Below are 15,184 nucleotides of genomic sequence, written 5' to 3' on the forward strand. Positions count from 1 at the left end.
TTTTGTTGTTTTGGTCGTGTAATCACTAAATAAAGAGTATGTTCGTCTTCAACGCTGCGCCTTGGTCCTCCTCTGTTCCCGACGATCGTGACATTAGGATGATTGCACAGAAGGATCCCCGCACTTTTACATGATGGTTTTTCTAGGAGGTGGGAGAAATAACCAGGAGGCAACTTGATTTAACTCTGATTGCTTTTTTAAATGTTTACAGTGCAAACAGTGAACAAATTGTATAAATAATGCCGCGTGAGGTACTGCAGCCGGGCAAATAGGTGCTGGAACAAATGAGGTCAAACTGAGAGGTGCCAGATCCGGCTCAATTTAAGCACTGGAACCCAGGTCTGGAGTGTATGACGTTGGTGTATTGGTTCTGAATATACCAGAGATGGAGACAAGACTGATTGGAACAGAACCAGTGAGACCCAGACCAAGACTCAACCACTAGAGACCTCTAGACCCATGTGTCCAACCTGTAAGGAGACCTAGACCAGTTTAAATGTGTCTCACCTGTAAGGAGACCTAGACCAGTTTAAATGTGGACAAATGAGCCCCAGAGTGTGAACATTAATGCTAGTGTGATGATGATGCTGTCAGTACAGCATAGTGTGGTGAGTTTCAGAGTTGGTCATTAGTCCTCATAGGGGATGGTTTCATTCTATGGAGTAGCAGTGGTCTTCATGACATTGTGCATGTTTTAGATCAAATCCATTGCAGTCAACTGCACAGACTCACTCATCTACAAATCCCCTTGCATCTTAAATAATGACTCACTAAGGGGGCTTTCACACTAAATTGGTTTGGAGCTGGGGGGGTTTTCGAACTTGTTTGGACTGGTGTGAACACTATACGCACTCGGGAGCACACCAAACAATGCACCTAGGTTGGCTCAAAAGGAGTGGTCTCGTTCCGTTTCCATTCATACCCCTTGGTGCTGTAGTACCGTGGTGTGATTTGCTGCAGGTGTCAACGCAGTCCGGACCAAACACAGGAAAAGATCCAAGCATACAGTATTATTGGTTGTTTGACTGTGAGCATTTAATCAAATGCACGCATTATAATATCTTGATATCTCTGAAACATGTTGTGAATAGCAGTACATTTATGAGCGCATCTGTAAGGGGCTTAATACAGTTGTATTCCAGACACTAGGTGGCAGCCCACGGGGAATAAAGAAGAAAAGTTAAAGTGGACTGGGGGAGAGGAAGAAAAACTAACAACAAATGCTGTTACAGTATCTCACAAAAGTGAGTACACCCCTCACATTTTTGTAAATATTTGAGTATATATTTTCATGTGACAACACTGAAGAAACGACACTTTGCTACAATGTAAAGTAGTGAGTGTACAGCTTGTATAACAATGTACATTTGCTGTCCCCTCAAAATAACAAAACACACAGCCATTAATGTCTAAACCGCTGGCAACAAAAGTGAGTACACCCCTAAGTGAAAATGTCCAAATTGGGCCCAATTAGCCATTTTCCCTCCCCAGTGTCATGTGACTCGTTAGTGTTACAAGGTCTCAGGTGTGAATGGGGAGCAGGTGTGTTACATTTGGTGTCATCGCTCTCACACTCCCTCATACTGGTCACTGGAAGTTCAACATGGCACCTCATGGCAAAGAACTCTCTGAGGATCTGAAAAAAAGAATTGTTGCTCTACATAAAGATGGCCTGGGCTATAAGAAGATTGCCAAGACCCTGAAACTGAGCTGCAGCACGGTGGCCAAGACCATACAGCGGTTTAACAGGACAGGTTCCACTCAGAACAGGCCTCGCCATGGTCGACCAGATGCTTCACGCCGGAGCTAGAGCAATCCGCTCCACCAGTGTGCAGTCCAGCTCCGGCCAGCGGGGCCAGACCGGACCAGGGGTACTTTGGGGGGTTGGAGAGGGAGCGGGGAACAGGCCCGGAGCCGGATCCGCCGCCTAGGCGGAGTGCCCACCCGGTCCCTCCCCTGTGGTATTTAGTTGGCGCGGTCGGTATTTGGTTGCACGTGCTCAGCGTCATATCCAGAGGTTGTCTTTGGGAAATAGACGTATGAGTGCTGCCAGCATTGCTGCAGAGGTTGAAGGGGTGGGGGGTCAGCCTGTCAATGCTCAGACCATACGCCGCACACTGCATCAAATTGGTCTGCATGGCTGTCGTCCAAGAAGGAAGCCTCTTCTAAAGATGATGCACAAGAAAGCCCGCAAACAGTTTGCTGAAGACAAGGAGACTAAGGACATGGATTACTGGAACCATGTCCTGTGGTCTGATGAGACCAAGATAAACTTATTTGGTTCAGATGGTGTCAAGCATGTGTGGCGGCAACCAGGTGAGGAGTACAAAGACAAGTGTGTCTTGCCTACAGTCAAGCATGGTGGTGGGAGTGTCATGGTCTGGGGCTGCATGAGTGCTGCCGGCACTGGGCAGCTACAGTTCATTGAGGGAACCATGAATGCCAACATGTACTATGACATACTGAAGCAGAGCATGATCCCCTCCCTTCGGCGACTGGGCTGCAGGGCAGTATTCTAACATGATAACTACCCCAAACACACCTCCAAGATGACCACTGCCTTGCTAAAAAAGCTGAGGGTAAAGGTGATGGACTGGCCAAGCATGTCTCCAGACCTAAACCCTATTTAGCATCTGTGGGGCATCCTCAAACGGAAGGTGGAGGATTGCAAGTTCTCTAACATCCACCAGCTCCGTGATGTCGTCATGGAGGAGTGGAAGAGGACTCCAGTGGCAATCTGCAAAGTTCCGGTGAACTCCATGCCCAAGAGGGTTAAGGCAGTGCTGGAAAATGATGGTGGCCACACAAAATATTGACACTTTGGGCCCAATTTGGACATTTTCACTTAGGGGTGTACTCACTTTTGTTGCCAGCGGTTTAGACATGAATGGCTGTGTGTTGTGTTATTTTGAAGGAACAGCAAATTTACACTGTTATACAAGCTGTACACTCACTACTTTACATTGTAGCAAAGTGTCATTTCTTCAGTGTTGTCACATGAAAAGATGTACTCAAATATTTACAAAAATGTGAGGGGTGTACTCACTTTTGTGAGATACTGTACATCGTAATGACATTATGAAAATTAAAGTAAACAGTACCTTTCGCGTTGGAGTTTATAGAGAAAGAAAAACTAACAAAAATGTAGAGCCATAGTAAAGCCCAGTATGGACTATCAATACAGGTACTGTATGTAGAACCATAGTAAAGCCCAGTATGGACTATCAATACAGGTACTGTATGTAGAACCATAGTAAAGCCCAGTATGGACTATCAATACAGGTTCTGTATGTAGAACCATAGTAAAGCCCAATATGGACTATCAATACAGGCACTGAAAGGTGTTGAGTAGAGAGAGAGAGAGAGAGAGAGAGAGAGAGAGAGAGAGAGAGAGAGAGAGAGAGAGAGAGAGAGAGAGAGAGAGAGAGAGAGAGAGAGAGAGAGAGAGAGAGAGAGAGAGAGAGAGAGAGAGAGCGAGAGAGAGAGAGAGAGAGAGAGAGAGAGAGAGAGAGAGAGAGAGAGAGAGAGAGAGAGGGACGGAATCAGGTAAAGTTCTGGAGATGAGGGAATATGTGTGCAGAAAGAAACCCTCCAGTATGGTTAACCCCAGTTAGGCCCAGTATGGACTATCAATACAAGTGACCATTTAGAATGTGACCCAGTTCAATGGGTCTTAACAGAACTGGGGGATGTCAGCCATGAAGTTGTCTAAACACAACTGGAATATAATTTGTTTGTGATTCATTGTTAATGGATTTTCAATTAGGAACACAGGGGGAAAACCTAACACAACAACACACAACCAATAAAAACAAAGGGGGAGGAAACCACTAAAGTCATTACCATATTGTCAAACCAACATACATTAACAGCATACATCATGATTAATGTGAATATATAAGATTAAAACGTTGCACTTACAAATAATATGAATGCATTGAATTGTAATTCATAACATCTTCTGAAGATCAAATCAATCAAATCATTGTACATAAAAACAGAGCAGAATGAATCATCACATCTGGGGACCATCACCACCAGCATGACTAGTATCTATGTGGACCCTACTACAGTTTAACCAGCTCAGCTATAGACTACACGAGCATGACTAGTATCTATGTGGACCCTACTACAGTTTAACCAGCTCAGCTATAGACTACACCAGCATGACTAGTATCTATGTGGACCCTACTACAGTTTAACCAGCTCAGCTATAGACTACACCAGCATGACTAGTATCTATGTGGACCCTACTACAGTTTAACCAGCTCAGCAGTACCAGAGAGCCAAAACCCAGGATAGAGGGGCTGAGTGAATGTGGTCTGGACTCTGTGGAGGAGGGTCATTGTATCAGAGACACTGTAGAAGGACAGAGTACCTGCCTTGTGATCCAGGTACACTCCTACTCTGGAGGACTGAGGGCCTGATACTGTCATCACAACATTATTGTGTCTGAACAAATAACCACCTCTATAACACTCTAACCTCCAGGACTTGTTATTGTATCCAAATGCACTACCTGCCCCTGTTCTGCTGATGTCTTTATATGAGACTGCTGTATAAACCAACTCCCCACTCCACTCCACCTCCCAGTAACAGCGTCCAGACAGACCCTCTCTACACAGAACCTGGTACATGTTTGTGAATCTGTCTGGATGGTCAGGATATGGTTGGAATTGGTCTGTATAGGTCACCTTTCTGTTCCCTTCAGACAGAGAAAGGCGTTTGTGTGCTGTGTTTGGGTCCAGTGTGAGCTGACAGGAATCTGGGAGAAGAGCAGAGCAGAGACCAATGAGGGGAGTTAGAACAATAAGTTAAGTCAGATACTGTATCTACCCTGTCTTTGATTAGAGCACAGCAGAGATCAAATCAGAGAAATATGAGGAGTCAGATAGATACCCAGTCTTTGATTAGATCTACTATTGCTATATATTTCTAGAGGGATTGTTAGGAGTGTCAGTAAAAAGAGACTGTTAGTTACTTCAGAATAAAGAGACTCACATTGTAACAACGGTTCTCTGGTCTTGGGCTCTGGAGGCAGTACAACATCCACTATATTCACTACAGACACACAAACACATTCACAGAGAGAGGGAATGTTATCATCATACCATATTCCACATGTATATGACTAGTAGGGAACTTTCAATGGTCTAAAGTTGATGTTCTTATTATTTTCAACACACCTGTAGTGGAGATCTTGGTCCATTCTCCTTTAAGGACGTCTTCTAGTTTCTCTCTCAGTTCAGACACAGTCTTACTCACATCTCCAAAGTACTGAAGAGGACGGACAACGATGCTGGGTAAGTCTGAAGATACACTGGTACTGGAGAAAGACTGATAACTCTGGAGAGAGAGAGAGAGAGGGAGAGAGAGAGAGAGAGAGAGAGAGTGAGAGGGAGCAGAACCAAATGATTGAGAGTTTTAATTTCATATCACATGTGTCAAGGCAGTTGAGTTACCTGGAGGAAATGGATGTGATCCTCTGTGTGTGAGAGCTGCTCCAGCTCAGTGCTTCTCTTCCTCAGCTCAGCTATCTCCTGCTCCAGTTGCTCCAGGAGTCCTTCAGCTTGACTCACTTGAGCCTTCTCTTGGGCTCTGATCAGCTCCTTCACCTCAGAGCGCCTTCTCTCAATGGAGCGGATCAGCTCAGTAAAGATCTTATCACTGTCCACCACTGCTGCCTGTGCAGAGCTCTGTTAAGAGAGAGAGAGAGAAACTTGTCTTACTTTAATGAAACATCCTCATTACACTAACACCCCCCCTCCTAAAAACACATTGCGTGACACCACAACCTCCACACAATCACATTAAACAGTACCCAACACCACAGTACAATACACCATCCAGCACCACATTCCAACCGTCCATCCAACCCCTCCTCTCCAGCCGTACAGACAGCCCCGTGAGTCCCCATACCTCCTGAAACATCTCCACACTGTTGATCATTTTGTACAACTCAAACTCAACCCTAAGGCGTCAACAGTAATGGCATTACCCTGGCAACAAAGAAAAAACATTATGAACAGTCTGTCATTGCAGAAAACGGACACCCCTCCCCAACTCCCAGGTCAACCCGAGCCAACCTGCTATTGGTGTCCAGGGCTCCATGTAATACCCTCCACTGGAGGACCCCTGACCTTTCCAGCACTGGGAGCTTATAGAGCACCCTCCACCTATACCCTGCCATGCTCTCAGCCCCCACAACCCCCTGCCACTGATGCCCCTTCACTCCCGCTAAGCTCCTGATGTGTCTAACCTTGACACTGAGGGAGTCAGAACACTGCCACCCTGACCAGAAAATGTTTACTAACTTGCGCTGCAGGTCCACAAGCAGACCACCGGGGGCGTTGAGAATGGCCAATTTAAGCCATAGAGAGGATGCCACCAAGTTGTTAATGATCAGCACCGTCCCTCTGTATGCCACTTGGGAGATGAGCCACCTCCACTTCGTCAGCCTCGACACTACCGCTTGTGACACTCCTTCCCAGTTCTTCCTAACCCACCCCTCTGAGCCCAGATACACCCCAAGCATCTTGAGCCACTCACAGCCCCACTGCAACCCCCCTGGAAGCTGCAGAGGTGCCCTGTCCCTCCTTACCCACCCATCAGGCTCCCTCATCTCCCCACAACAGAAGTTACCCTCCCATCAGGCTCCCTCATCTCCCCACAACAGAAGTTACCCACCCATCAGGCTCCCTCATCTCCCCCACAACAGAAGTTACCCACCCATCAGGCTCCCTCATCTCCCCCACAACAGAAGTTACCCACCCATCAGGCTCCATCATCTCCCCCACAACTTAAGTTACCCACCCACCAGGCTCCCTCATCTCCTCACAACAGAAGTTACCCACCCATCAGGCTCCCTCATCTCCCCACAACAGAAGTTACCCACCCATCAGGCTCCCTCATCTCCCCACAAAAGAAGTTACCCACCCATCAGGCTCCCTCATCTCCTCACAACAGAAGTTACCTACCCATCAGGCTCCCTCATCTCCCCCACAACAAAAGTTACCCACCCATCAGGTTCCCTCATCTCCCCCACAACAGAAGTTACCCGCCCAGCAGGCTCCCTCATCTCCCCCACAACAGAAGTTACCCACCCATCAGGCTCCTCATCTCCCCACAACAGAAGTTACCCACCCATCAGGCTCCCTCATCTCCCCCACAACAGAAGTTACCCACCCATCAGGCTCCCTCATCTCCCCCACAACAGAAGTTACCCACCCATCAGGCTCCCTCATCTCCCCCACAACAGAAGTTACCCACCCATCAGGCTCCCTCATCTCCCCCACAACAGAAGTTACCCACCCATCAGGCTCCCTCATCTCCCCCACAACTTAAGTTACCCACCCATCAGGCTCCCTCATCTCCCCACAACAGAAGTTACCCACCCACCAGGCTCCCTCATCTCCCCACAACAGAAGTTACCCACCCATCAGGCTCCCTCATCTCCTCACAACAGAAGTTACCCACCCATCAGGCTCCCTCATCTCCCCACAACAAAAGTTACCCCCCATCAGGCTCCCTCATCTCCCCACAACAGAAGTTACCCACCCATCAGGCTCCCTCATCTCCCCACAACAGAAGTTACCCACCCATCAGGCTCCCTCATCTCCCCACAACAGAAGTTACACGCCCATCAGACAAACGTAAAACAAGGGATTTTCTTGGTTTCCCCACTCTGTTTTTCCAACCCCAAAAAGAAAGAGCTGGGAGCATCCATCTCTCTCAACATGTTAAAGCTCTGGGCTTTCCCTACATCCCACCACTGACTGAGAGACTCAAACTCCCCCTTCTGCTGTCCCCACCTCTCCCAAAAGCCTTGGAAGCTTGAGCAAAAAGTGACATCTTGGAAGAGCTTTACATGGAATTTCCAATAGGACACCTGCCTGGGCCCTGGTGAAACAGAGAACTGAGCCCTGTACTAGGTGCAGACACATTTTGGAAAGCAAAGACAAGGTCATTGATTTTGGCGCTAACCACTAACAACCTACCCTTACACACCTCTTTTGACATTTTAATGTTTTTGTTTTACATATTCTCCCAGTCTCTGCCGCCGTTCATGTTAAGGAAGTCTAACCGTGAAATCTCCATAAGAGGTGGGAGGGAAATCACCACAATCAGAAACCAGTAGAGAAGCCCATAAAAGCCACCATGCCAGAAAAAAACATCCATTTAAGCAGATTCTGAAGACATGCCCTTAAGAACCCATGAACCATTTTCTCAGCCTATACCGCTTCCTGGGTGAGAGGACACTAAACCCCTCATTCTTCATCACGTGTTGTACTGACCTTACAAACCTTCCAGGATCAATCAAATAAGACTCCAGCAGAACCTTATTTTTCCCCTTTAGTCTCCATCAGGAACCTAGAAAGTTCTCTCACCGTATATACTGGGCCCTCAGCCTGACTGGCTGTCAGCTCTGGATCCAATGAGCAGTATGAAAACGAGACCGCCTTGTCCTCCATTCCCGCAGACTCACCTCCCCCCTCTTCCATCCTCCTGCGGCAAGGTACCGTCCTCCTCCTCCCCAGTCTCTGCCCCCCTGCACTTCCCCCCTGATCAGTGCCTCTTCCCCAATGACAGGCAATATTTCCTGGGATGAGCCCACCAAGCCTTTGCCTACCGGAGTCTCCGTTACTACAGAAACCTGCCTCAGCTCATGTAGCCCAGCTGCAACCCTCCCCACCACAGCTTTCTCCACGGCCTGCGCACCACCACTTGGCCATGCACTACTACCGTGTAGCTCAGTTGGTAGAGCATGGCGCTTGCAACGCCAGGGTTGTGGGTTCGTTTCCCATGGGGGGACAGTATGAAAATGTATGCACTCACTAACTGTAAGTCGCTCTGGATAAGAGCATCTGCTAAATGACTAAAATGTAAAAAATGTACTCTCCTCCCTCCTGGTACCCCTGCCATTTATTTAGAAATTCTGAGTAATCACTACTTTAGTAAGGATTAGAAGGGAAAAACACTTTATTCAGTACTACTGCAGTTGCTTAATAATTCCAATAGATGGCAGCATAAGACCATGAATGACATTTCAGAAGATTAGTTTAGTTCTCTCCCTGGATACACCACCACTCCCCACCACAGGAAAACTCCTGCCTGAGCTTTTTACTGTCCCTTTCCACACTGCTAACGCAAGAGGAAGGACTGAAAACACATTACTGTGAAGTAATATAATGATGATTCATGTTTATTATTACCTGTTTTTATGGTCATGTTTTGAAATTATACCTCATTACTATAATGATTATCAATAAGCCTGAACATTAATTCAGTCACCTCTGGTCGACAAAAACGTATTTTCCTAGTACATTAATTGTCAAATTCCTCAACCAGCATCGAGCACTCTGCCTTCTCACGCATGCGAGGGGCATGTTGAGGTAAATATGCTAACCGCGACGGTTTCATTATGTAATTTATTGTTGGGCTGGAAGATGCAGTGTTTTTTCTTTTCTATTCAGAGGCTATTTACTCCCAATATGAGATCATTTTATATAGAAGGTTTTTATAATGCATGTTTACTAGGGTTGAGGTTAGCGCATCTGAGTAGGGATTATTTGGGTTCAATACCTGTCCTACCTATCAATCATATTGCTGCTTGTAGCCTATAACTGATGATCCCCACACTAGAAGCACCGAAAACTATCTGTGCTAGCAAAACCTGTGTTCCACCCCTCCCCTGTGTAACCTTGAAGTTTGTTAAGAAACAAACACTTGTCTATGAAAATAGACATGTTTAACGGATTCGGCTTGGCACCCAGCCGAGAGCACACGAAAACCACTTGCAAATTTACCAAAACTAACCAACTACTTGCGGTCTGTTCGTAAGTAATAAACGGAGGCAGATTAGCCACCACAACTCTTATCGAAAGAGGCGAAATCTGCTCCAACACACCCCTCACAAAAATCCCACTCACAACAAGACAAACCTTTTTCATAAACACAACCACCGCCTTGTTCATTCTGGATGCAGAGTGCAGATGTTCCGCTCCAACCTGTTCGCCGACCATGAGCAAAACTTCCTCCACACCTTTCTCCGGAACGCACCCGAAGCGACAGCGTTTCTTCTCCACTCGGTTGAGGCCATCACGCCGCCCTAACAAACTACCCCTACTCCCCTCTCAACTCTAAACGATACACAGTGAAAACCAATAAACAAACCCTCCACCATGAGAAAATAAAATCAGAAAATACGCAAGAACCAAAAGAAAAAAGAATAGTAGCCCTCCTCACGAACCACAAATCTCTCACACAACCAACTTCTTCTTCTATGATATAATGGCGGTCCACAAACCAACGTTAAAGGTGCATGCCGCCACATACTGTGCTGGAGTGTGTGGTCAATCATTGTTTTCAACATTTCTAAATCATCCTACCTAACTCAGTACTTCTGAGAAAATAAAGAAGAGCCCTACTATCTTCTAATAGACCCTCCCCCATCCCCCAAATCCCTTCCAACCCCCCCAAACCCCCCCCCAACCTCAATGACCCTACACTTCAATCTTTCCCTCTCTTCAATATACTTACAACAATATAACAACACATGCTCCACCGTTTCATCGACCATACCTTCCAGACACAAACCATTCACATGCTTGCCAACCAGATGTAATGACGAGATCAATGTACAATGTCCTAAGCGCAATCGAGTAAACACCACCTCTTCCTTCCTAATCTGACCTTTAAATCTTGGTCCATCGACCTTTCTGTAAAACTGTAAACTATTCATATAAATGTACAGTTGTATTGCCAACAGTTCAACTGAGTATACTGACAGTTCATTTGTTTGTCTTCTACATATCTGCACATAAAATTCAGGAACGTAAACGCCTGCTCCTGTGCGCCCACTATCTGGGTCCTTGGATCCATCTGTGAAAAGTGGTAGAAAAGCATAACAACTTCTACCAATGTAATTGTCAACCACTTTCACTATATCACTGACTTCTGACCAATCTTTCCTTTTCTCTACCAAGGTTAGATCAACAACAGGGTCTGGGAGTAACCATGGAGGAACATCCCCTATCACCACAGAAGGGCCAACCTCCACCTCCCTCAAACCACTCTCATCAGCAAGCTTTCCAACTGTCCAACCAAAACCACTGCCTTGTCTACTAGTATATTCCCAACAGTCATCTAGAACAGTAGCAGTGGGATGCTCAACCTCACAGCCTTTCAACCCAATAAGATAATGACCATTTTTACACTGTATATCCAAGGCATCTCTCCTGCCTCCACCAGTAAGGCACATACCGATGTTGATTTAAATGCACCAATACATATCCTTAAAGCTATATACTGGATTCTGTCCAGCTTCTGAAGCCAAGTCTTTACCTCTGTTCCATAAACTGTACACCCGTTATCAATTGGCGTCCTGATCAGAGCTCTATAAAGATCCATCAACGACTGTATATCAGCAACCCATTCATAATCAGAGACCCACACAACCAACTACCGTGAAAGTTAATGAATGAGAGAGACATGAACATCGTTACAATACTGTACATAGACATAATGTAACGGTTCTTCTTCTTTGGAGTTTAACGGCAGTTGGCATCCAATATGTTGCATTACCGCCTCCAACTGGACTATAATATGAATCCATTATACTTTGTGACACAAAATGGGAAAAGGGGAAATTATAATAATACAAAAAACACCCTTCCAACTAACCCTACACTCATTAAATACCCACTACCCCATTCCACTACTTTGACCCTATCTGCTCCTGCACCATGCCAACGGCCTGGGAGGACGGGACACCACCACTCAACACACCCTGGAACTCTTCTGAAGTCTAATCTTGTATGCCCAAATACTTCTCTGCAGCTGCCACCACAACATCTATTTTCTGTGATTTATGTTCCATTTCTGCGGTACAGTTGATAACCATTGCTATGAACGCTAAGAAGCTAACTTTACTGAAGCATATATCACTCGTTGGCCTATCCCTCTGTGCTGGAACAGATCTACTACTCACAGGGATCCTCTCAGGATCTCTCACCCTTGACCCATCCTCCTCTACTTCCTTCACTGCCTCAGCATACGACACCTTCTGCACTACTCTGACTCTAGCCACCTCATCCTGCCTCTCTCGCACCGGACACTTCCAATCCCCAGCAACATGGGCATCCCAACAGTTGACATACACAACTTTATCCACCGAAACTACACAATCCTCTATCCCATGCCCTCCTGCACACTTCCCACATCTTGGAATCTCCCTCCTACAAACTGCTGCAACATGACCATAAACGTTGCACCTGAAACAGAGCAGTGGATTCACCACAAAAGCTCTAACAGGATAACTGATATATCCTAACATGACTTTGTCGGGTAAAGACTCAAAACTCAAAAGGACTGACAGTGACTCCTCTGTTTCACCACGCTCACCACCGGGTCTGCGTTGCACCAAACGGCGGGAATCACAAACACCAGCAGTCTTCAACCTTAATTGCTCCACTTCTACACTTAACGCTACCCCAGAAATCACTCCTTTCAATGGTGCCCTGTTCCTAAGAGCAAAGCAAGAAACAGATCTTGAACCAAGTTGCGTGACACGGAGCGGCCACTCCCTCTGGTCAGAAGAAACACAAACAAATATCACAAGTCCACTACAGGTTACCTTCACTGATTCAACTGCACCCAACTCCTTTCCCACCCACCCTGAAACTACAAATGGATCTGCCAAAAGGTATGGATCCACTTTGTCCTACAATGTAACTCCTACTGAACCAGATTCTGCTTTATCATGTCCATTGATGCCAGGCTCTGGTTCTGAGCTCTTCACCACACCTTCTACCTCACTTAACTCTCCCTCATTCATTTCCATTTCACCTCCTGAACTCGGTCTGGCGCACGGCTCACTCGGTTTTCTCTTGAATTATAACATTTGAAATGTCTCTATTCCTTTGAAACTTATGTGAGTGTAATGTTTACTGTTCATTTCTGAATGTTTATTTCACTTTTGTTTATTATCTATTTCACTTGCTTTGGCAACGTAAACATATGTTTCCCATGCCGACGAAGCCCTTTTGAATTGATTTGAATTGAGAGAGAGAGAGAGAGAGAGAGAGAGAGAGAGAGAGAGAGAGAGAGAGAGAGAGAGAGAGAGAGAGAGAGAGAGAGAGAGAGAGAGAGAGAGAGAGAGAGAGAGAGAGAGAGAGAGAGAGAGAGAGCGAGAGAGAGAGAGCTCCATGTTAATGTATTGGGGACATGAGTCAGTCATGGTTACTCATGGTTATGTGATGAAGTAGCCCCGCCTGCGATTTCAAAATCAGTGTCGGCCCTCAGCCCAATAGGGAATGTCCTCTTGGTGTAACGGTCAAGCTGTTGCTTTCTCCCGCCGTAGACCTGGTTCATATCCCGTCGGTTACATTAAGCAGTCTATTCTCTGAACAGAGTCCAGACAGCATGTTTCCAACAGTGGGGTCAGAGGGATTGGAGAGAGTCCCCTCTCTCTCTCTCTCTCTCTCTCTCTGACTGGAGGAGAGAAGATAAAAGGTGTGTCTCCTCTGGTCAATAATACTCACCTTGAGAGACTCCACAGCCTGTTTGAGCTCCTTCAGCTCCTTCGCTCTCTCCTGGAATCTCTGCTGGACCTTCTGCTGACTCATCCCCAGCTGCCTCTGTGGAGAATCACTCTTCAATGAGCTATCAAGCTTTATTTGTCCAGTAGATCAATAGTATAGTAATGTGACATAGGGCCCATAGAGAGGAAGGTCTAACATCTTGAGGAAGTCCATTTACCATAAGATATTTTATATGTTGCTATGTTAATATTTATAGTTTTTATGGTAGACGTACATGTATCAAGGGGTTGAGACTGAACTTTGAACTCCTGAAAGGACATTCGGAATGATAATAGTGTTTGAGTTCAGAAAATGGTGATACATTGGGAGCAAACCCAATATACTCCAGATTTGTGTTCATATTTGTTCTGCTGAGGATTGATTTAATTTTAATGATCTCATATTCAAACAGCCTTAGTTCCTACTGTAATTATTATTTGTTTATCAGACAGTCACCAACAAGTAGTTCTGGTCTTACCTGTTTCTCAGTCCTCTCTGCTGCAGCTGACACTGTATCATGGCCTTTATGTTCATCCATTGTACACAGATAACAGATACACTGCTGATCGGTACAACAGTAAACATCCAGTAGTTTGTCATGATCAGAGCAGATCTTCTCCTGTAGTTGTGCAGTGGCTTTGACCAGCTTGTGCTTCTTGAAAGCAGGAGATTCATAGTGAGGTTGGAGGTGAGTCTCACAGTAAGAGGCCAGACACACCAGACAGGACATGAGGGCTTTCTGCTTTCTGGTCCCAGTGCAGAAATCACACACCACATATCCAGGTCCAGCATAGCACAGAGCAGGAGGGGGAGCAGCCTGGAGTCCTGTCTTCTTCAGTTTCTCCACCAACTCAGCCAACATGTTATTTTTCCTCAGAATAGGCCTTGGAGTGAAGGTCTCTCTGCACTGAGGACAGCTATAGACCCTTTTCAGAACATCCTGATCCCAGCAGCCCTCAATACAGCTCCAAAAGTAACTGTGTCCACAGGGGATGGTGACCGGCTCCTTCAGTAGATCCAGACAGACAGAACAACAGAACTGGTCCTGGTCCAGCAGAACTCCCTGCTGAGCCATTTGGACGGTTGTTCACTCTTACACAGACAGATGACACAGAGACTCAGATCAGTTTCATTTCCACAGAAGAGAGTTTGTGGTAGGGGGAGGGACTTCCTTGTTCTGCCAGAGGGTTGGATTTGGAGGGAGGGAGGGGTTAGAGGGAGAGAGAGAGAGAGAGAGAGAGAGAGAGAGAGAGAGAGAGAGAGAGAGAGAGAGAGAGAGAGAGAGAGAGAGAGAGAGAGAGAGAGAGAGAGAGAGAGAGAGAGAGAGAGAGAGAGAGAGAGAGAGAGAGAGAGAGAGAGAGAACTGTCCACAATGTTAATAGAGACTAAGATTTGTGTTCCTAGGTTTGGGCCCTTAATATGGAATTAATTAAATAGAGTGGTTAGAATATGTAAAGGGTAACAGTTTCTATGAAGTACATATGTATAATGCTTTTAATGAATTGTGTAATGCCTTAAACTAATGTGCTATGACACTAACTATAACCATCCATAATAACTAATACGTGGTTGTAAAACTGTACAATGTGTTATAGATAATTAGC

At 46.0% G+C, this 15,184-nt stretch overlaps 1 protein-coding gene across 1 annotated transcript; it reads right to left on the reverse strand.

The window, feature by feature from the left end:
* Positions 1-2,953: 2,953 nt before the first annotated feature.
* Positions 2,954-14,655, reverse strand: LOC123485391 (tripartite motif-containing protein 16-like). Its single transcript, XM_045216308.1, has 7 exons — positions 14,059-14,655; positions 13,542-13,637; positions 5,463-5,696; positions 5,187-5,346; positions 5,002-5,061; positions 4,283-4,765; positions 2,954-2,991 (listed from the first exon to the last, which is right to left on the reverse strand). Exons 1-7 carry the CDS (start codon positions 14,653-14,655, stop codon positions 2,954-2,956), a joined length of 1,668 nt encoding a protein of 555 aa, XP_045072243.1.
* Between the last annotated feature and the right edge of the window lie 529 nt (positions 14,656-15,184).

The sequence above is a fragment of the Coregonus clupeaformis genome, unplaced genomic scaffold (assembly GCF_020615455.1).
Source record: "Coregonus clupeaformis isolate EN_2021a unplaced genomic scaffold, ASM2061545v1 scaf0673, whole genome shotgun sequence".
Lineage (NCBI taxonomy): Eukaryota > Metazoa > Chordata > Actinopteri > Salmoniformes > Salmonidae > Coregonus > Coregonus clupeaformis.

Excerpts from the sequence above, each read along its gene's own strand:
- LOC123485391 (XM_045216308.1), bottom strand. The coding sequence starts at position 14,655 with ATGGCTCAGCAGGGAGTTCTGCTGGACCAGGACCAGTTCTGTTGTTCT. Across the intron at positions 5,697-13,541 it reads AGGCTGTGGAGTCTCTCAAG|AGCTCTGCACAGGCAGCAGT; the intron begins GTGAGTATTATT and ends CTCTCTTAACAG. Across the intron at positions 2,992-4,282 it reads CTATCCTGGGTTTTGGCTCT|ACACTGAAGAAATGACACTT; the intron begins CTGGTACTGCTG and ends TTTCATGTGACA.